This window comes from Rhinolophus sinicus, chromosome 8 (assembly GCF_057876585.1).
Source record: "Rhinolophus sinicus isolate RSI-liver-muscle chromosome 8, RSI-T2T, whole genome shotgun sequence".
NCBI lineage: Eukaryota > Metazoa > Chordata > Mammalia > Chiroptera > Rhinolophidae > Rhinolophus > Rhinolophus sinicus.
In genome coordinates, this window is record NC_142508.1 from 78,918,750 (window position 1) to 78,940,159 (window position 21,410).

Here is a 21,410-nt window from a genome sequence, read left to right on the forward strand (position 1 = left end):
TTCTCATGTGTCTTTTCCCAGCTCGTGCCCCTCTGAAGGGTTTGCAAATAGATAATACAAATTGATTTGGATTTTCCAGAATTTTAGGGTGCTCAAGCTTTCTTCCATCTCAACTTATGGAAGAAAAGCACATCCCCTGGATAGCAGCCATGGGAAGGCGGCCGGTGGAGCCCTCTGGGAGTGCGGGGGTTGGGGTATGTAGTTCAGACCCTGATGGTTCTGATATATGCCTAACTCTTTCGCTGCGTGATTGATTTCAAGTTTTTTTCCAAAAAGTGTCAGGAATCCACAAAAAACAAGAAGTTGATATTTTGATATTTTTATGCATTTAATAATAACTATTTGAGCTGTTTTGTATGGAAGTGACATTTTTATGTATAAACATTTTGGATATATTCATTTGGATATATCTGACCATTGCGGTTAAGGTTGGGAATCCTAAATTGAGGAGTTTCTCTGATCCCCAAATAGGGCTGTGGAAATGCACTTTCCATTTAAAGGTATAGCCGCTTCTGTCTTTCCTTTGTGGTCTGACCTTGGCCTTGGGATGCAGCCGCTGCCTTTGAGGATTAGGAATCCCAGTTCTTTGAGAATGGCAGGATGCTGCTCTTGGAGAGGTTGGAAGGCAGCTGGGGAGGCCAGGAGACTGCACCCATCTGAGCGTCTGCAGCCCGGGGCTCATCCTGTACTCCAGACAGCAGCCCCTCTGCTTGGCCCAGGCGTGCACCAGACAACCAGCCCCTCCCGAGACGTTGGAGGGGCTGTGTAAGGAAAACTTCCAATGGGACATTAGGGTCACACAGCACTTCACCATCCGGGGTTAGGCCAAAGCATTCCTGTTCCATTGGAGTTCATCTTTTAATTAAACTGGAAAAAGAAGAAGGTGGCGTGGTAGGTCCCAAGGTACCTCCTGCAGATCACGTTCTGGGATCCCAAGAGCTGAAGGTGGTCTGCTATCGTCAGGGAAGGTCTCTGGGGAAGAGTGAGGCATGGCTTAGGGTGGAAGCATAGAGAGGTTTTGAATATGAGAGAAGAAAACAGAACATCTAAGGCAAAGAAGAATGAATATGATCCTAACAGCAATAATAGTGACAAGCTACGTCAATCGTGGACAAAGTTCTCCCCTACACTTTCTCAGTGCTTCCAACCTTCCTTCCTGTACTAACTTTATGATTTTTGGCACTATGCCAGTGGGGACGGGAGTTTGTGGGGGTTGGGGGTGACCTGCCCAAAGTTACAGAGCTCCTCGTTGGCGACGTTCTAAGGGGGACGAGGCCTTCAGATTTGCAGACGCGGAGACAGTGCTGTCTCCCCGTGTTTTCTGTCTCTCTCTCCCAAACACCAGCTTGGCTGCTACCACACGGAAGGCCTGTGTGTGGGAAGCTGAAAGGGTCTGGCTCTGTGGCATGAGGCTCAGGGGTGGAGGGAGCAGGCAGGGCTGGGACCCTCAGCACCTCGTCCCCTCCCCATGCAGGCCTTCCCGGTGGTGGCCATCTGGAGTGTCATGCGGCTGCCGACGTTCTTTGTGTCCTACTCAGTCAAAGGCCTCACGAATTCCAAGTCTGCGGCAGAGAGGTTCAAGGTAAGTGGTTGGGGGACCGGCTGCCCGGCCCTTTGCCTTCACCCGCGATGCTCCTCCTGAATGTGGGGATACTAGTTATGTGGGGGGTGGGGGGTGGGCGGGGAGAGCTTGGAGGGCGTGGAGAGCCTTGTCCACACCAAGTGGGGGGATGAGATGGGGAAGGACCCCACTGATAGGTACAAGGTACAGCTCTTGGGTTCAGTGGTAGATTCACGAGTACTCACTGTCATTAGAACTAACTCCACGAGCAGGTACCCAACTCACTGAACAACAGAAAGCGGGGCATACAGTTCCCAATGATGCCAGGATGCCTTGGCCCAAATACGATCACTAATCCAATTAAACAGACCTGTGGTCCAATTTAAAGAAATAAACAGACCTCCTTTTTTCTTTTGAAAATAGCTTTTTGCTTTGTTTTTGTAAAATGCTATGTGCTAATTGCCCAAAGTTCAGACAATACCAAAGGTACAGAGAATAAAAAATGGCTCAGTGTCCACTACCCAGAGATAAAACCATTGTCCAAAATGTCACCAAGTGATATTTAGCTCTCTTTCTAAGCGTATCCCCAGGCAGGGATGTGTGAAGAGGATGTGACTTCAGTGAGAGCATATTTATTGACCTCCCCCCCCCCCCTTTTAATGCTAGAATTCACGTAGTTCAACTCTTGTATTTATATCACAGACAGGGAGATGGAGACGCAGAGGGAGGTGACCTGCCAGTGGTCACATTGTGAAATATATGGCCCGAAACAGTATTTCTTACAGAGCGATACATGGGCAGACGCTGTTTCTCTTAATAATTATAAATAAAACTTAGTTAGAAAAATTGCACATTGACAATATGGTGCAACAGCTGTTACCACTTCAGAGGAGGCTCACGTAGGTTAGGCTGTTGGGCAGTGAAATAAAATAGGAAATCATTGGCAGTGCAGAGAGTGCGCCCGTAGGGAAGCGGGAGCCAGTGGTCTGAAATGTGGGAAACCTTGATTTAGAATGTTCACCAACAGAAACAAACTCCCTCTTCATCGATGGTGGTTCTTCCAACTTTTACTGTTACTCAGAAGTTCGTAAACCAGACCAAGAGGCCGACCAGTGAAACGGGTACACATTCCCTACTGGACTGAAGAGCTGAATTCCTCCTCCCTCCCTTTCTTTTTGTCTGTACAGAAGTTTTTCCTCCAGGAGAGCCCTGTTTTGTATGTCCAGACATTGAACGACCCCAGCAAAGCACTGGTTTTGGAGGAGGCCACCTTGTCCTGGCGAAAGGCTTGCCCCAGGATTGTCAATGGAGGCTTGGAGCTAGAGAGGCCTGGACATGCTCCCCAGGGGACGACCAGCGCTCAGCCACCTCTAGGTGTCCTCGGGCCAGAGGACACAGGGCACAGCTTGGCCCCAGAGTTGCACAAGATAAGCCTGGTGGTGTCAAAGGTAGCCTCGTCCGGGCCACGCAGGCAGGCCAGCGGCCAGACTTTTGGGGCTTGAGGCTAGGAGCTTGGCCTAGTGCCCTACCATTTCCTTGGCTAAAACCTGTTCTTTCCAAATTTTCGTTTAAAATACAAATTTTCCATGGAGGGCAAATACAGGAAGTCTTTCATACTTCAGTATGAATCAGCAGATCACCTAACACGGTGCTGTAATAGCAAACCCCAGATAGTACGCTATATGTGTGCTGGTCCGCGGAGAGCAGAGGGGGAAGGAGACCAAACTATTAGGTTGGCGCAAAAGTAATCGCGGTTTAAAAGGTTGAAAACAATTGCAGAAACCACAATTACTTTTGCACCCACCTAATAACCTTTCTGAAGTGCCAAGCACTGTTCTACATGTTTAAATTTGGTCATTCCGTGAACTCACTGTACCTGGCTTCTTCTCTGACTAGTATTGACAAGGGCAGCTTCCCAGCTCTGTTCTACTCTCGCTTCCACATTCCTCTCGTCTACTAATATCTAGTAATAGATAAAGGTGTCAGTATCTAAAAACAATACAGATCTAGAATGTAGATATTGATCTATAGCTGATGCTAGAGACGTCTAAAATAGATCTTCATCTCTAACAGTAATCGACACGAATATCTACTATCCATTATCCAGTTACACTTTCTCCGTGGCAATCACGTGCAGCCGCATGGCTTCACATTCCATCTCTATGCGATTCTCTGGCCTTAAAGTCTCCTCTGAGCTCCAGACTCAACTGTCTATTTATTTAGATCTCCTCTTCAATGATTACCAAGCGTTTCAAACAAAACAAGACCAAGAAGCCTTCTTGATTTCCACCATCTCTGACCCATTGCCCAAATCCCCATCTCAGGAGATGGCGCCACTGTCCTTCCGGTGGTGGGAGACCTGGGAGTCACACAGGTCCTCCTTCCCTTCTCGCCCACCAGTCTCGTCCATCGGCAAGGCCTGTCGTCTCCACTTCAACTTCTCACCACAGCCCCTCCCCCGCCCGAGCCCCAGCCACCACCAGGCCGTGCCCACCTCCTCTAAGAGCCTCCCTACCAGCCTCTCTGCCTCCACTTTTGCCCTCTCACAGCTCACGACACGCAGTGGCCAGAGGGCTCTCTCCCGTTAATGACGCTGCGCTCTGGAAGGCCCCCAGGCTCCCCGAGCACTCTGCCCACCTCTCTGACCTCTTCCTCCACGTACTCCGTCCACACCACCTTCGCCAGCCCTCTCACAGCTCTTTGGAGGCCAACCTTGTTCCTGCCTCAGGACCTTTGCACCTCCTGTACCCATAGCCCGGGACCTCTTGTCATTCAGAGCTCACCTGCTTTAAGAAACCCTGCCTGGCCAGCCCGTCTAAAATTGCTTCAACGCGCAGCTCTCTGAAAATCGTAGCCAATTTCATTTGACTTAAATCACTTATCACCATCTGATATTATTTGTTTGTCTGCTTATTGACTCCATATTTTTTCTCTCCCCCCTAGAATGTAAGCTCAGTGAGAGTTCTTTTCTTCATTATTTGGTACACAGAAGAAATGACTAGTTGATGGATGATGGATGAATGTATGCATGGCTTCTGTGAGGCTGGCTTTGTTAACCCCACGTGACAGGTGAAGAGAGGCTACACCACTGGCTCAGGACCACACAGTAGGATAGAGGCCCATCTGGAATTTAGGTTTCTGGCCCGACAGGACCACCTATCCATGAATTCCTTCCTGCCATTCCCTTTCGACTTCCTTCCTTTGAGGTTGTCCCATCCCATCTCTATCGACTGACCTCAGATCTCTTGAGATCTGCTTATCTGAGGAGCTTTCGGGTATGTGTGATTTTTTGTTTTTTGTTTGTCATTTTGTGGTCCAACAGTGACCCACCCTGGGTAAGCGGGAGGGCTGTGCTGTCCCTACACCTGTCTGTCGTGACTTTGCAGGGGACCCTGCTAGGTGTCTGTGGTACCACGGGGAGCGGCAAGAGCAGCCTGTTGTCAGCCCTCCTGGGGGAGGTAAGTGGCCTGTGCCTCACACACCTGCTGCAGGCCCACCAGGGGCTCCCAAGCTTGAGTTTCCCCTGCCAATTGCACTATCACTTGGTCTGAGCCAATCAAGCTTTTGGAAATTGAAAAGAGTGGGCGTGCACCGAGGGGGTGGTGAGTTATAAATGTGCTTCCTTTTAACCCTCTGACCAGGAGTGCTGCCTGTTAGGTCACCTGGAGAGCCACCCTCACCTGTTCTGCCTGCTTTCCCCACTCTGTTTTGTAATCAGTCAGCTATCAGGGTGGTGAGACAGGGTGTCTCAAAGTTTAACATGACAATTTAAGTCATTTCGTGAAGCCAAACTCAGAGTGGGACATTGTCCCTTGTGCAGGAGACCCAAGAGTAACGTGTGGAAGAAGGAACAGCAGGAAGAGGAAGGAAGGAGGGATGCGGAGAGCAGGCTGTCCTGGACGGGGTGGGGCAGCCTTACTCTGCCCTGGCAGAGTTCACACGCCTGCCGGGGCCACTGCCCTTGAACCCCCCATTCCATCACTTATGGATGTTTTCAGCATCCAGCCTTGCAGACATGTGGCGCAGCCCACGCCTGCTCGAGTTACAAAAAATCCCAAACCCATTCCCCCAAAACACTTGGGGTCACGTTACACACTCCTAGGAAACAACACCTTGAAATGGCCACAACACCTGGCGTTCGTTTATGGTCACCTCCCCACGGGGCTGGCAGGGTGGGGTCCCACCAGCCTTTCTCCTCTCATCCCCAGCCCCCTCCCCTCCTGGACTTCTCTCTCTTTCCCCTCCTTTCTTTGCCCGTCACCCCTCCTCCCCACATTGTGGGAGAGCTAACAATGCTCTTCCTTCAGCTTTCTCCCAAACGGTCACACTCACCACCTCCTGGGAGTGTGGTCATGTTGTCAGCAGCAGTTCTCTCCGAATACATCAGTCTGACGGCTTGTTTCTTTGTGCTCCACATGTGATGGCCTTCCCCCAACTTCTTTGCAACTGGAAAAAAGAAAGACTCCACTTAAAAAAAAAAAGAATCATAGAACTAGTTTGAAGAGATTTGCATACCAGGCCCTGGGCTCAGAGCTTCCCATTTCCCCCTTCAACACTGCAAACAACCCTGCGAGGCATGTCCATGCTACCATGAGGTCATGTTCAGAGAGGTGCCTGGACAAGGTCACACAGCATGTGAGGGGTGGGACTTAGCTCCTCATCACAGGGTTCCTGGTGGCCACCTGCCTAGTGCCAACGGTTTGCCTGTTTGTCTGTTTACTCTTCAAATGAACCAGTTGCTTTCCTGCCAATGAATGAAAACAAAAAGGTCTGATTTTAAAGTGTTGTTCTTATTGATGGAAGCCTTGCTCTGATTCAGAAGTAGGAAGCACAGGACTAGAAAGAGAAAGGAGCACAGGATGGTGGGTCCCATTCTGGGGTGAAGGGGATAAGGGGAGCGGTCGTTTTTTCATGTATGTTTTTAAATTTATCAAACAGAAAAGCAGGAAGAACACTGCAGTAAAGACCACGTGCACCCACCACCTCCATTCAACAGTTGATAGCGTCTGCGTGTTTGCCACATCTATGCAGAAACGTATTTTGTAGAACTATCTTACATTACAGAGATTATGACACCTTGCCACTAAACATGCCATCATAAATCCAAAACACGAGGACAGTTTCCCACTAACTACAAAGCCATTACACACCCAACAACACTAGTCCTAATTCTGTGATGTCCTGGGATGATCAGAGCCGGTCTGGGGCTTTCCATCTCACTGTGAGGGGCCTCCAGGCCCTGCTTGCTAGGGAACAGGGCTTGGAAACAAGAGCAAAAAGTGTGGGTGGCTTCAGTGCAGAGCTCGGCTTCAGCCCCCGCGGGAACTGGTCTGTCTTAGCTTCACGCACGCAGGGCCATTCCCTCGGGCTCACTGGCGAGCCTGGCAGGACCATGTTCAAAGTCCTACTTGCACAGGAGAGCCCCCAGGGTGGGGGCAGTGGGGCCTGGGGCACTGGCTGCTGAGTGGGCAGGGTGTGCCGCTGGCCCCCCGTCCTGAGGCTGGACTCTGTCTGCTCCAGATGCACTTGCTGGAGGGCTCGGTGGGGGTCCACAGAAGCCTGGCCTACGTCCCTCAGCAGGCCTGGATCTTTCCGGGTAGCGTCAGAGAGAACGTCCTCTTGGGGAGGCAGTATGACAAGGCCTGGTAAGCTGCTGGAGGGGCGGGCAGGGTCCTGGGCGGTGTGGCCGGTTTGGGAGGAACTCCCAGCTGCTAACACTTGATGTGTGCTCGCTTTCTTGCGTCACCATGTTTCCCCCTCACTGTGAAAGAAAGATTATTATCTTACCCCCTTTCTAGGCAAGTCAGTGGAGGCCCCAAGAGGTTAAATAATGTGCCCAGAGTCACACAGCTGGTTGGATCGGTATCACTGGGATTGAACCCAGTTGCTTTCAGAAACGTCACACTTAACTATTGTAAATAGGAGCCAAAATAACCTTCCCCCTCCAGAAGTTACTTTAGAACTTCATTTGTACTAATCCCCTACCCCTGACTCACACGGTACGTCAAAGGCCAGCCAGCAGCTTCCTGGAGCGCTAATAAACCTCCAGCGGTTTACCATCAAACTCAGGATCAAGTCCAAATGCCTCAGCATGCAATGCAAGGCCTTTCCCTTCCACACTTGGGGCAGCTGTGGCCACATGTCCCTTCAGCTACCTGTCTTCCCAGGTACCTCCAGGTACTCCACTGCTGTTCCCTGACCCAGGACCTGGAAATTCTGCCCTTTGGAGACATGACGGAGGTAAGTGTGAAGTGAGCACGCCCCAGCTCTGTTGTGATGTTCTGGGGTCCTCAGGCTGCCTTACTGGGTAGGTAGAGGAGGGACCCCAGCTGGCCCTCCAGCTGTGCCCCGAGCCTCCCCACAGAGGGGGGGAAGTTGGAGCTCCTGTTGCAGAGGGAGCTGGCGAAGAGGCCCCCTTCCCCCACAAGCACTGGGAGCTGACGTAACTCCTCCCTCTGTGAAGCTAGGAAACCTCTCCTCAGTGCCCCCTGACCCTCACTGGCCAACACTTCCTCTGCCAGTGGGACCACCCGCTCTGGCCCCACAGCGGCCATGTGAGTTCCGACCGTTGCATTTGCCTGACGATTCACTGTCTCTCACATGGCAGCCACACATGAGACCCCGCTAAGGTTTAAGCAGTATTGTTGTCTTGATTTTGCTCCCTAATAGTGGCTCAGTCTGCTGACCGTTTACCAAGCCTAAGGTGCTAGTCTAGCAACTTGAGTGCCTTGTTTCCTCTACCCTGTTTCCCTGAAAATAAGACCTAGCAGGACCATCAGCTCTAATGTGTCTTTTGGAGCAAAAATTAGTATACGACCGGGTCTTGTATTATAGTAAAATAAGACCGGGTCTTATATTAATTTTTGCTCCAAGAGACCCATTAGAGTGGACTGTCTGGCTAGTCTTATTTTCAGGGAAACACGGTAGGAAGTCAGTTCTTTCACTGTCCTTCTTGGAAAGGTGGGACGGTCAATCCTTGAGGGGCGAGATCTCAGTGGTCCTGTTCGTGGTTGTCTCCTCAGTAGGAAAAACATGGTCTGGTTTGCAGCAGTGGGAGTACTGACCTTGTGGGTTGCTTTAAGGTTGGAGGTTGATGCACCCTGAGTACTGTGCACAGTATCCGGTGTAGAGTAGGTGTTAGCCTGTCGTTAGAAGAACAAGTTGGCACTTCGTAAGCACGCGCTGAATGAGTGACTGAATGCGGAAGCCGGGCTTGGCCAGGCTAAGCAGCTTGTCCCACTCACACGATGGTGAACAGGGATAAGAGGTCACCCTGCCGCTCTTGAAACCTCGAGTTCATGGTAGATCAGGTACTGGGACTTAGACCCTGGGCCCCTTGTCCTCAGAGCCTGACCGAGGGACGGGCCAGCCAGCAGCTTCCTGGAGTGCTAGTCTGCAAGGGGACCAAAAATAAAGGGACCAAGGAACTCTGGTTGCCTGTCACTCTCTGCTACTCCTGACATAGGGGGCCCTTCCCACGACAGCAACAGTAGAGCCCCTCCCAGCCGCTGAAGTTGTCCTGCTGAGTACAGTTGATCTTGAACAATGTGGGGGGTAGGGGTGCTGACCCCTCCACAGTTGAAAATCCACATATAACTTGTGACTCTACAGTCAGCCCTTTGCATCTGCGGATTCAATCAACGATGGATCAAAGACACGCCGTGGCTGGTTGAATCCGTGGTGTGAAACTCATGGATGTGAGGGGCCAACTGTGTGTGTTGACGTGGACCGGGCAGTTGAAACCGGTGTTGTTCAGGGATCTGCTGCAGAGCACGGGGCAAATGGGCTTCGATAACCCGGCTGAGGGCCCCTCAAGCTGACAGCTGTAGTCAGTGGAGTTTTAAAACCCTATAAGGTATAAGAAGGTGCTGTTTTGGGGGAATGCGTGATGTAGTCTATTATTTAAATTACCAAAGGTTTAATATACCTCCTGAGAAGTTGACAGATTTAGAAAAATGGTATCAAATTATGAGTTATAACATTTTAATTCACAAAAATCAGTGTTTTCATCCCTTCATTCTCTGCGAGGCAAAATTTGAAAATGAGTTCTTAAATGCGGGGTGGGGGGGATCCTTAGGTGTCCGGGAGTGTGCCCTGAGGGGTTCAGTGCTGCCCAGCTGGTTTCAGCACGCCTGGGCAAGCTCGCCCTCTAGACACCGTGCATTTGGCTGCCTGCCCGCAGGTCGGGGAGCGGGGCCTCAACCTCTCGGGCGGGCAGAAGCAGAGGATCAGCCTGGCCCGCGCCGTCTACTCTGACCGTGAGGTCTACCTGCTGGACGACCCCCTGTCGGCCGTGGACGCCCATGTGGGGAAGCACATCTTCGAGGAGTGCATTAAGAAGACACTCAGGGGGAAGACCGTGGTCTTGGTGACCCACCAGCTGCAGGTGACCGCCCTTCCTGGGCTCTGGCCATGATTGGCCTATAATGTAGGCCCTCAAGCCATTTCAGTGTGTTTCAGTAACAACCTCCTAGCAGCTACCCCTTCCTCTCAGACTAGACCCCCAAATTCAGGGAGTGTTGTAAAGAACTTGGATTTCCTTTGTTTTCCACACGGGCAAGATAGGCTGCTGAAAATCGAAACCAAATTTTATGGTCTCCTTTACCTTAAAAACTTTATGCGCAGGCCAGTGCTTTTGGAAAAAAAAGAAAAAGAAAAAGAAAAACAATTCCCCAGAGAAGACGAATTCCCCAAATCTCATTTCTTCGATCGAGTGCCATGGCTGCACCAGCTGCTGCCTCTCACAGGTCCTTTCCCCCAGATATTTTCATACTTGGTTTAGGCCTCAAGACATTGTTGTCATTGCTTCTCCCTCTTCTTCTTATGTATATTTTGGCCTTACTTTCTTTTTTTTTTTTTGTGTGTGTAAAACATTTAAGACATAAAAAAAGGCTTAGAAAACAATCTAATGAAAACCCATGTGCCCACCATCCAGACAAGCCAGTCAAATGTAGAACCAGCCCCCATTCCAGTGCCTCCGGCCTGCTTGCCGCTCTCTGGTGTCCACTGGGGCCGGGCGTGTCTTCATACCTTTACGACATGTGCGTGAATCTTCAGACACGACCAAATTTCCTTTTCCACATTTTCAAGATGTATAGAATTGATGTTTTACTTCCTGTCCTATGTTAATTTGCTTTTCCCCTCAACATTATGTTTTTGAGGACTTCCATGTTGATACATGTAACTTTATTTAATACTCACTGGTACAGTGTTCCAATATCTGCAAGTACCAGAATTTATTTCTCTAGGATAGACAGGTATTCCCCGCCTCATTTTTCACTTTTACAAAAAGCACTTCAATGTACATCCTTCTTCATGTGTTTGTATGCATATTTGCGAGTTTTTTTAGGATAGAGTTTTAAGGGTTGAATTGTTGGTCCATAATTCTTCAAAAATCTTTAATTTTACTAGATACGGTCAAATTGCTTCCCAAACAAACTGTACCAATCTACAACCCCTCTCCAGCATTTTATGAGAGTTCCCTTTACTTCCAGTTACCACCAACACTTGGGGTTGTGCAATGTTTACATTTTTGCCAACCTAGTGGTGTAAAATGATATTTTGTCAGGATTTAAATTTACATTTTCCTTTTGACTAGTGAAATTGAACATGTTTTTCGTATGCTTACCGAAGACCTTATTTCTTCTGACTCTTCAGTATTTAGAGTTTTGTGACCAGATTGTTTTGCTAGAAGAGGGGAAAATCTGTGAAAAAGGAATTCACAGTGAGCTACTACAAAAAAAGGGGCAATATGCCCACTTCATCCAGAAGATACACAGGGAGGCCACGCAGGTGATGCCCGCCCCGCCCCACCCCACCCCACCCTCACGCCCCATGGGGAGGAGCGGCCCCTGCATTCATGGCTTGTACTTCCTTCCCAGGATGAGATTCAGGACACAGCACAGACAGCAGAAGTGTCACAGGTGGAAGGTCAGGCCCAGACCACCTGCCCGGAAGAGCCACCCAATGACAATCCTGGTAATGGTGCTGGGGGAGGTGAGAACATCTTGGTACCTGCTTGGGTCCCCCAGACGTCCCGGCATTTCCTTCTGGACCCCAGACCGGGCCATGTCCCTCACTGTCTGGGACTCTAGAGCTCACATATACAGGCTGCCGGTCCAAGAAGCTGAGGGCTGTGGGGTGTGGATTGTGCTGGTTTGGAGGCCTGAAGGATCCTGGGAGTGTGGTGGGGGGCACAGCTGAGGGTGTGTGGAGGCAGAGGCAGGACGGAGGGTAGCTTTGGCTGGAAGTGGCATAAGCTGCAAACTGCCAGGCATTTCAACTTTCATTCATTACATGTGTGTGAAGAACAAGCGTTGAAAACAAAGGTTGAAATCAGAAATGATTTGGGCCCAATCCCCAACGTCTACAAACTCCCGGCCTTACCCTCTTCTGAGACAGGGCAGCAGAACAGAAAGCTTTCCGTTTTTAAAGTCAGATAGGTTCTGGATCTGGATTCTAGCCTTGCAGCTTACAAAGCTGTGTGACCTCGGCCCAGCCACTTAACCTCTCTGAACCCTCATTGGCGAAAGCGAAGGTAACGGCGCTGACTTCGCAGGGCTATGTGGAGATTGGGGGCGGCCAGGTCCAGAGACCCCAGCACAGCGCCTGGCACGTGCTAGGCTCCTGCCGCCAACAGCATCTTCAGCTGTGAAGGTCGGAAACTGACTTGGGCAGAAAAATAATTGGAAGGAGAGGGTGTAGGTCACAGAATGAAGGGAGAAGTTGAAGAAACAGGCCTCAGCAACTTTGGGTTTTAAGTAGCAGGAGTAGGTGCAGAATCTTTCGGAAGAAACTCTACTCGAAGTATTTTCCATCCCGGTGCCATTTGTGTCAAGATTCAAATTCCAAAAAGAGAGCCTCCTTCCCCAGGAAACACTGGGGTGTTGTTATTAGAAGAAGAGAGAGTGTCAGGCAGAAACCAGACGCTCTCCACAGTGCTGCTTCCTGTTTGGCCGTGGTCATCACACCACCTACTGGTATCTCCAGGTACCAACCTAACTGCCCTGCTCTAGGCCAAGAATGTGCCTGGTGTCACAGCTATCTTTGGGGGGGCAGTTGTCTCAGAAGTGGATTGATGCAAAGCATCTTAGCAACCATCTACAGGTCTGCCAATTATCAGATGGGGACACAGAGAGGTTAAATGATTTGCCTGAGGTTGCACAGTGATGACGATTCTGGAACTCAGTTTTCTGGTCCCAGGTCATTGCTTTCTTCATTCTCTCCAGCTGCCTCTCTCAATCCGTCAGGCTCTTGGGAACTCCAGGCCCTCCAATGTTTACTGAATAGTTGGGGATGGACGCCCTTTCCCGAGTCTGGGGGCCAAGTCAAAGGTTACCTCCTGCAGAGTCTTCCATAGAAAACCTGCTGGTTTTGGTCAGACGTGGGTGGGGCACTGTAGGTGGACAGTGAGGGAGCTGGAAAAGTTGGAAGCCAGGAGCAGAAGGCTTTGCAAGGACTCTCCTTGACGCTGGCAGTAAATGCAGGAGACTGGGAGGCATTCCATTTCCTTCTTCTCTTCCCTGCCCCAGTGCTGGAAAATCAGCTGACAAAGAAGGAGACGATGGAAGAAGGGTCCCTGAGATGGCGTGTCTACCACCACTACATCCAGGCAGCCGGAGGTATGGCCTGTCAGCTGCCCCATGTCCGACCTGGGGCTCCCTCTGGGACCGGCCCCTGAAACTGGGTCAGACTGGAACATGTGAGGTCACGTGAGGTAGAGAGGCCAGAGGAGACGTGCCACACATGGGTTTACCTTGCACAATCCCAGCCACACTCGGTTGCAGTAACTCTTCCACCACAGTCAACGCTGGATGTTATGTTTTCACGGTACTTGTGTTAAAATGTACCTGCGATTTGTTTTAATCAGGTATGGTAAGACATAAAAATTATTGTTATGAAGGCAGCAGTGTGTAGTCCCAGATTCCTGGAAATAGCAGGGTTGGCATGCCATGCAGGACCACTTGGGGAAGCACCAGGGTTGGTCAGCAGGCGAGGGGCGAGAAAGAGAGGGCATGGCTCAGAGGCTTCACTGGAGTTTTCATGAGAAAGAGTAGGGAACCACGGGAGGTGACCGAGGAAGGTTCAGATGAGACGCTCTGAATAATTTTCGGGGGCTCCGGGCTATAAGCATGGTCCTTGGTTGTCTGGTACCCGGCCCTTGGGCGATGCAGGGCAGGAGGCATATTGGCTTGATTGATGTGTGCGAGTTGGGCTGTGGGTGGACTGGTTTGTGCATCATGGGGACCCCGCAGGGAGTCGCTGGCCATCTCTAGGAATTAGCTGGCCCTGGGAAGGGCCGTGTCTCCAGGATCAAGGCTCCAATGCCAGCGCATCAGGATACAAAAATAAGAAAATATAATCAATACAGAAGTCTATTTCAGTGTTTTCCAAACTGCCGGCCCTAATCCACTAGCGGGCGGTGAAGTCAGTTGAGTGGGTGGTGAGCAGCCCTGAGAGAAATGGCATAGGATAGAATGGACTGCCGGTGCCCTTGCCTACTGCAGCGTTGGTGACGCTTTTATTTTGATGGGATTAAAATGTGTTTCTGAAGGCGGGTGGCAATTAGAAGTTGTGAAGCTACTGCTTTATTAAATGGTGTACATTACCAAGTCCATGCACATAATTGTGCAATGTTACAACCACAAGACCAAGTGTATCACACTGCATTTTTTGAGTAATTTCAGAGATTCCTCAGAGTAATTTTGACTCCATGCTAAGTTTGTACTCTTTGTTGACTTTGGAACCTAACTCCCTGTCAGGTGGGTCTCCTCTCCACCCGTCGGGGGCAGGGAGAGGCAGGCCGTGCGTAGGAGATCACCATCTCCAGCCCTTCCCCCATGGGCATCCCTGTTGCACAGGGCCCGGCCAGGGCAGCGAAATGGCACCTCCTTGTGAAACGACAAACCCATCAAGCTACCACTTGATCTATATTTACAGAGTAGCTCGTGCAGGCCAGGCTCCAGCGAGGAGGGAATATAAAGTCACCTCAGGACCAATCCAAAACCTAGCTGCACATTTGCACCCACTACATGGCGAGAAACATCTCTGGAGCCAGACAGAGTCTCAGAAGAGGTGGCCCTTGAGGGGCCCATAGGAAAGGTGGAATCTGGGAAAAGGAAGGTGAGACGCAGACTGGATAGGCGGATAGAGAGCTGTGGCAAAAGACAGATGCAGAAGGAGGGGATGCATGCTGGGTCTTCCCCTGCTTGGCTCCTTTGAATCCCAGCTCTGCCACTCACCAGCTCTGTGATTTGGGGTGAGTGACTTCCCCTCTTGGAGACTCAGTAAACAGGGGATAGCAATTCCTAACTCAAGAATGATGTGTATGTTTAGTACAATGCCTGGCATATCACCCACAGGACTACATACCAGTAGCTCTTGTTATTTTGAAAAGTTAACCCTCAGGACCTGTGCGAGGGGAACTAACCTCTTTAGAATGGCACTTATGTGCCAGGCACTGGGCTGGGTGCTTGGCACACATCATCTTATGTCATCTTCAGAGTAGACCATGAGGCTGGCACGACTGCCATCACCAATTCCATAGGTAAGGAAGGAGAATGTCACTGACATTTGGTACCTTGCCCAGGGTCACGTAGCTTGTAAACAGTAGAACCAGGGTTTGAACCCAGGGCTTTCTGACTTCAGAACCCAGCTCTTTCCAGTCCTTTGAGGTGTTCAAGGTGGACGGGGGTCAGGGAGGCCCCAGGCGCCAGGGTGGATGAGCAGCTTCGTCAACATCTGCCACACACTGTCCACGGCACCTGTGCGTCACCTCTCCCCCCCCCCCCCAGGTTACGTGGTCTCTGTCCTGACTTTCCTGCTCATGGTGGTGTTCACCATGCTCTCGGTCTTCAACTTCTTGTGGCTGAGCCATTGGCTGGAGCAGGGCTCAGGGGTGAGTGTCGTGACGGGAGTGGGGCACATGTCTGTGGGCTTGTGTGGGGGGGGCAGGGGTCCCTCAGAGGGGGTCTGGGGACCCTGACAGCCAGCCCAGAGCTGCTACTGCCAAGATGACAGATGGAGCTCCAGGGGGACCTCCGGGGGCCAGAATTCCCGGGGCTTCCTCCCTCCTGGGTTGGATCTCCTGTGCTCACAGAATGAGCGCTTATCCATGTGGTTGTTGGACAAAACTAGGAGGTTTCTGTCCCCAGACAGCAGCCCAAGAATGCTTTACATTCCACCTTAGTGACTGTTTCCATTGGTGGCAGTTTTGCCTTCTCTCTGTGTTATTTAAAATATGCCTCCCCCCACCCCCGCACTGCTTGCTTCAGGTTAGGAGACCACATCAAAGATAAACAAGGCTGCCCTTAGTGACAGCAGGGAAATAGCCTCTTCAGTCACCACTGACAGCAGGGGGAGGGCTGAATGCCATTCTGATGTGCACAGAGGTGAGCTGGGCGTTTTAAAGGGTGGAGGAGGGAGCAGGAGCAGCTCAGAGAGTCAGAGAAGTGAAAACTGCTCTGGAGGAGGGTCAGTGCCAATGCCACGGGGCCACTGGGCAGATGGGCTGCTAGCTGGCGTCACGGAGCTTGGCGACAACTATATGGTTCTCAGGTCCTTGAGGGAGATAATTCTGACTTGCAGAGACACATACTCACGACTGTGAGCCCTTTTCAGGAGGTGGTGGGGGATATGCTGGTTAGAACAAACAATACATTCTCCGAGCAGCCCCTGAGCTTTCTCAGGCAGGTATTTTAATTGGGGGGCTGGGGTCCTTCTAGGGACACACCTGAAGCCACTAGAAGCCGTGCTAGAGTGTGGTCCAGTCTCCCAGTGCAGGGGTTTACATGCGGTTCTGGGTTGAGAGCTCTGGCGCTCTCAGCCCCTACGTGCTTGGGTAACTCATCCACTGCTCCACCACGCCCCCATTTTCTCTATGAGGAAACTATGCTGAGAGCACAGAGAGTCCACGGCCCGAAAGTGCCAGGACTTAACTTGGGTGCTTGGAACTCAAGCCACATTGTCCCACTGCTCTTCTTGGTTAACTTTTGAGTCATGTGTCAGGCAGGGTTTTGTCCGGAAAACAGACGCCACTTGAAGTCTGTGGAACTTCCCAAGATTTACTACAGGAATTCGAGGTTATGCAATGATTGCAAGGGCTGGAAGAGAGAGGGGAAGACGCTCCAGTGTCATCAGCAGTGGGCTGCCCTGAAGTGGCTGATTCTCAGACGGCCGCCTGGAAGCCCCTGGCCACACTCTGCATCCCAAGCACCCGCCCACAGTTGCCACCAGCATGTGATGGCTTCTCCTCCAGCTTTTAGGTTTCCTGTGGGTGCTTCTCTGGGGCAGAATCTAACCTGAGACCATGCTTGCAAGGAGTCTGGGGAAACCAGTCCCCAGCCTCTCCCCTGCAAGGCAGAGGGGGCAGGGAGGATGATACAGGGTAATCTAGCACACATTTCTAACAGCATTGGGGAAGCAGTTTATCAACCCATTTTCTGCCCCGACAAGAAAAGGGGTCTCACTAGAAAGCGGGCTGCCCTGGAACAAAGGAGGTGGTGGGTGATGGAGTGGAGGGAAGGGCCCAGTCAGGGCCATGGACCAGTTAGGAGTGGTCCAGGGACAGACAATGGGGGCCTGGTCCAGGGTGGGAGGGGGTTGAGGAGAGAGAGGAAAGAAAAGCAAAAGAACACGGAGGTGTGTGTGTGTGTGTGTGTGTGTTTTCAATCACAGTTGACATTCAATATTATATTAGTTTCAGGTATATAGCATAGTGTTTAGACTTCTTTTTCACCTCTTTTTCTTTAAAACTTTTTTATTTTTCAGTTACAGTTGACATTCAATGTCATTTCATATTAGTTTCAGCATAGTGGTTAGACATTTACATAATTTACGAATGATCCCCCGATAAGTCTAGTACCCACCTGGCACCATATTATTGACTATACTCCCTGCATGATTCTTTATATCCCCATGGCTACTTTGTACGCCGAGCAGGGAGGTTTTAACTCACGGCTTCTCCCTGCACCAGCCACTGAGTCCTATGTGGCCCTAGGAAGAAGGACTTCTCTCCGCACTGAATTTCACCCTCGACTTAGGTGGTCTGAACTCCTAAAAAAGGAAACACATCGTTCCTCTTAATTATCACACACAATGCTTCTGACGCCCAGTGTGCAGGTCTCCCCCAACAACCAATTCTCCAACTCTCCAGATACCAGCTGGGCGTCCTACAATTCAGTTCAATTCTGACACTAACCGCCTGGAGTTCACACAGACCCCCCAGGTTGAGGGCCCAGTCCCACAAGACCACCCCCGTTCCAGATACCAGTCCCAAGTCTGGACCTCCTAGATTTCTGACAGACCAGTGATAAATTGGGGTTCCTATAACTCCTCCTTGGGTTTGATAATTTGCTAGAACGGCTCGCAGAACTCAGGGAAATACTTATACCAGTTTATTATACGGAGCGTAATAAAGGCTACGGATGGACAGCCAGGTGAAGAGGTACACAAGGTAAGGTCCGGAAGGGTCCTGAGTGCGGGAGCTCTTGTGCGTGGATTTAGGACGCACCACCCTCCTGGCACGGGAACGTGCTCGCCGAACCCCATTCTTTGGGGATTTTTCTGGCAGCTTCATCACACAGGCATGATAGGTTTGAACATAACCGTCAGCCCCTCTCCCGAGCCCTGGAGGATGGGGTTGGTCTGAAAGTTCCAAGCTTTTACTAGTGGCCTGGTCTTCCTGGTGACCAGCCTCCAGCCTGAAGCCCCAGCCACCAGCCAACTCATTAGCTACAAAAAGATCCCCTTGTTGCTCCAGAAACACCAAGGGTCTTAGAAGCTCTTGTACCAGGAACCAGAGTGAAAGGCCAAGTATGAGACCAGAAGATGCTCCTGGCACCCCATCACATAGGAAGTCCCAAGGGTTTTAGGAGCTCTGTGCCAGGAGTGGGCATAGCGCCCATAGGTACGTGCTGTCATACCACACCCCTGTTCTTCCTTAAAGACCAATAGAAGCCGGGAGGACAACAGAACGGCCGCAGACCCAGGGAGCATACTGGACAACCCTCAGCTGGTCTTCTATGAAATGGTCTTTGGCCTCAGCGTCCTGTTGCTGCTCTTCGTAGGGATCTTCTCCTCGGTGGTGTTCACCAGGGTCTCGCGGAGGGCGTCCACGGCCATCCACAACAAGCTCTTCAGCAAGGTAGGGGCCTGGGTGTGGGCGGGCCATAGGCCGAGCCCTGACCTTGCCCCACTGTGTTTTTTTTCAATTGCAAGACTTTACTTTTTTGAGTAGTTTTTGCTTTAAGAAAAATTGAGTGGAGGGCTGGTCCGGTGGCTCAAGTGGTTGGAGCACTGAGGTCCTAAATGCTGAGGTGGCCGGTTCGTTTCCCACATGGGCCAGTGAGCTGCGCCATCTACAGCTAAGATTGAGAACAACAGCTCTCCCTGGAGCTGGGCTGCCTTGTGCAGCTGGAGGTTGGTGTGAGCTGCCGTGGGCCTCTGTGCTGCTGTGGGCTACTGTGTTCTGCCATGAGTTGCTGGCAGCCAGCGTGTGTGGCCGGCAGCTGGTGAGAGCTGCCATGAGCTGCTGTGAGCGACCGACTGCCTCAGCCAGGGGGAGCGCAAGGCTCATAATACCAGCATGGGCCAGGGAGCTGTGTCCTACACAACTAGACTGAGAAACAACAGCTTGAACCGGAGTGGGGGCGGGGGGAGGCAGGAGAAGGGGGTAAAAAAATGGAGTGCAAAGTACCGAAAGGTCTTATATGCCCCTTACCAACCCCCAGCTTTCTCCTACTAATAACGTCTTGCTTTAGTGTGGGAAATTTGTTACAATTGATGAGCCAATATTGATTTATTATTATCATTACTATCATCGTTATCTGAAATCCATAGTTTACAGTAAAGTTCTCGCTTTGTGTTGTACACTCTGTGGGTTTTGATAAATGTAGGCTGCTGACATGTAGGCACCAGTAAGTATCATGCAGATTATTTTTCACTTCCCTAAACATCCTCTGTGCTCCACCCATCCATCCCGCCCTCCCCCCAACCTGAGCTTTTTTTTCCTGTCTCCATAGCTTTGCCTTGTCCAGAATGTTAGTGAGTTGGAAGTGGGCCCTGGGTCATGAGTGGGATGGGGGCAGGCCGCACTCTGAAGCTCTTCTGCTGCCAGAACCACGATCTAAAAATTCAGTGTCCCTTGCTGGAGGGTCAGCGGTCATCCAATGCTAGCCTCCAATGGCTGAGCACTGCCACCTGGAGGTGCTTGTAACTGCCCTCAGTTCCCATTATTATCCTCATATTACATGTGAGAAAACAGTGTGTCATGGTTGGAATACCAAATTGTCTATGGCATCACACTGCCTCTTAGAAACCTCATCGCCCTCTCTCACGTATCAAATATTACCATGTGCGGGTTCCGTGGTGGGAGCTGGGCTTCCATGGTGAGTGCACAATTCAGGTGTGATTTGGGCCATCATGACCTTGTAGTCTATTGAGGGAGACAGATGAGAAAACAGGGTATACAGAGTACCCACGAGGCGGGGGCACACAGGCAAAGAAGCATGGCAGTCCAAGAAGGCTTCTCTGGTAGGACCCAAAAGATAAAACGGGTTTAGCCAGCTCAAGCTTAGGAGGCAAACAGAAGCAGAGCACTTCCGGGGAGCTGAGTGGGGTTCCAGAAGCTGGCGCTGAGTGTGGAGTAGGGCTCTCGGGGAGAGAGGGGGACACCCATTCCCTGTACACCCAAGGCAGTCTGCGTTGCCATCTGGGGAGGATGAGCCAGAGGCATGTCCCACATCTCAGACAACGCAATTACTTGGTGGAACTGGAAAGCAGGAGAGGGAAATGCTCCCTGAGCCTGGCCTCTGGGGAGGGCACCGGTTAGACAGCTTCCATGGTCCTGACCCCACATGCCAAGATTCTAGAAATATCCAGTGCACAGGTCTCAAAATGATCATTTGTGTTCTAATATTCAGAAATGTTCCAGTTCTTTTCCATTAGAAAATGTGTCTTCTTCAAAATAGTTTCCTTTCTCTGTCCTTTTATGGCTTTACTTATTTTAAATTTGCCTTTGTCAGTTTTCAGGCATCCTAAGTAAAAGGACCAATCTCTGAGAAGATTGGCACAACTCCAAAAACAACAAATAAAAGCAAATTGTTTTGATATTTAAAAGGCGACCAGAAACCCTTTCCCTGAGTCCCCAGAAACCGTGGGCTCTTGAAGGATGGCTTAACTCACACCACAGCTGAACCCAGTTCTGCTCCTACCCCCCCCCCCCCCCCCCCCCCCCCCCCCCGCCGCTCCCTGCCCCCAGCCCCCACTGTGAGTTCAGAGTCCTGGAGGCGCCAATGGTTTCGCTTTTTGATTTCTCAAAGTGATTGTGAGAGTTCTTATTGTTTTTGCTCATGTATTTAACAAAAGATTCTGGAGATAAAAATGTAAGATAATTTAGAGGCAGAAAAAGCAAGAAAGCGCATGACAGGGCCTATGAGCCTCCCCCACCCCCCACCTTGGAGAGCAAACATGAATGTGAATTATACTTGGTCAGCAGGACCCAGGAAGTTGCAGTGAGAGCTGCTGTAAGGGACACTTCATGGCTCAAATAATTACTATCTATTAAGAGTCAAAATGTGCTTTCTTCCTCCTTCCCTCTTCCTTCACTGCTTCCTTTAGTTTTGGCCTTCACGGAGATGATTAACTTCTATCCATGTCTTTTTCTTGAGTTAAGGCTTGAGAAATGCATGGGGGAAGTGCCAGTGGTCGGTTGGTCGACAGGTCAGTTACATGAGGCCGTGAGGAACGCCTTCCGTGAAGCCTGCGGCTGTGCTGGGGGTTGGAGAAGCCTCGGGACCCGGTCTGGTCATGGTTTTGCCACTAACTACACCGGTGACCTTGAGCAAATCCT

At 50.8% G+C, this 21,410-nt stretch overlaps 1 protein-coding gene and 1 long non-coding RNA gene across 5 annotated transcripts in view; one reads left to right on the forward strand and one right to left on the reverse strand.

Moving 5' to 3' along the window:
- The window catches only part of ABCC11 (ATP binding cassette subfamily C member 11), a 49,106-nt gene that overhangs the window by 12,170 nt on the left and 15,526 nt on the right, over window positions 1–21,410 (forward strand). The window contains exons 9-19 of the mRNA XM_019731878.3: window positions 1,475–1,582; window positions 2,749–3,009; window positions 4,948–5,019; window positions 7,082–7,206; window positions 7,729–7,801; window positions 9,744–9,947; window positions 11,219–11,353; window positions 11,443–11,539; window positions 13,093–13,182; window positions 15,355–15,458; window positions 18,507–18,704. Coding sequence (XP_019587437.3) covers window positions 1,475–1,582; window positions 2,749–3,009; window positions 4,948–5,019; window positions 7,082–7,206; window positions 7,729–7,801; window positions 9,744–9,947; window positions 11,219–11,353; window positions 11,443–11,539; window positions 13,093–13,182; window positions 15,355–15,458; window positions 18,507–18,704 — 1,467 coding nt within the window. The remainder of the gene's footprint in view (window positions 1–1,474; window positions 1,583–2,748; window positions 3,010–4,947; window positions 5,020–7,081; window positions 7,207–7,728; window positions 7,802–9,743; window positions 9,948–11,218; window positions 11,354–11,442; window positions 11,540–13,092; window positions 13,183–15,354; window positions 15,459–18,506; window positions 18,705–21,410) is intronic.
- LOC141567527 (uncharacterized) lies at window positions 304–6,144 on the reverse strand. 4 transcript variants are annotated; one of them, XR_016022115.1, is made up of 3 exons: window positions 5,894–6,144; window positions 1,847–1,931; window positions 304–1,562 (listed from the first exon to the last, which is right to left on the reverse strand). It is a non-coding gene; the product is annotated as an uncharacterized LOC141567527 (long non-coding RNA). The 4 variants fall into 4 exon arrangements; XR_016022114.1 differs by having other exon boundaries at window positions 1,807–1,931; XR_012490217.2 differs by lacking the exon at window positions 1,847–1,931 and having other exon boundaries at window positions 304–972.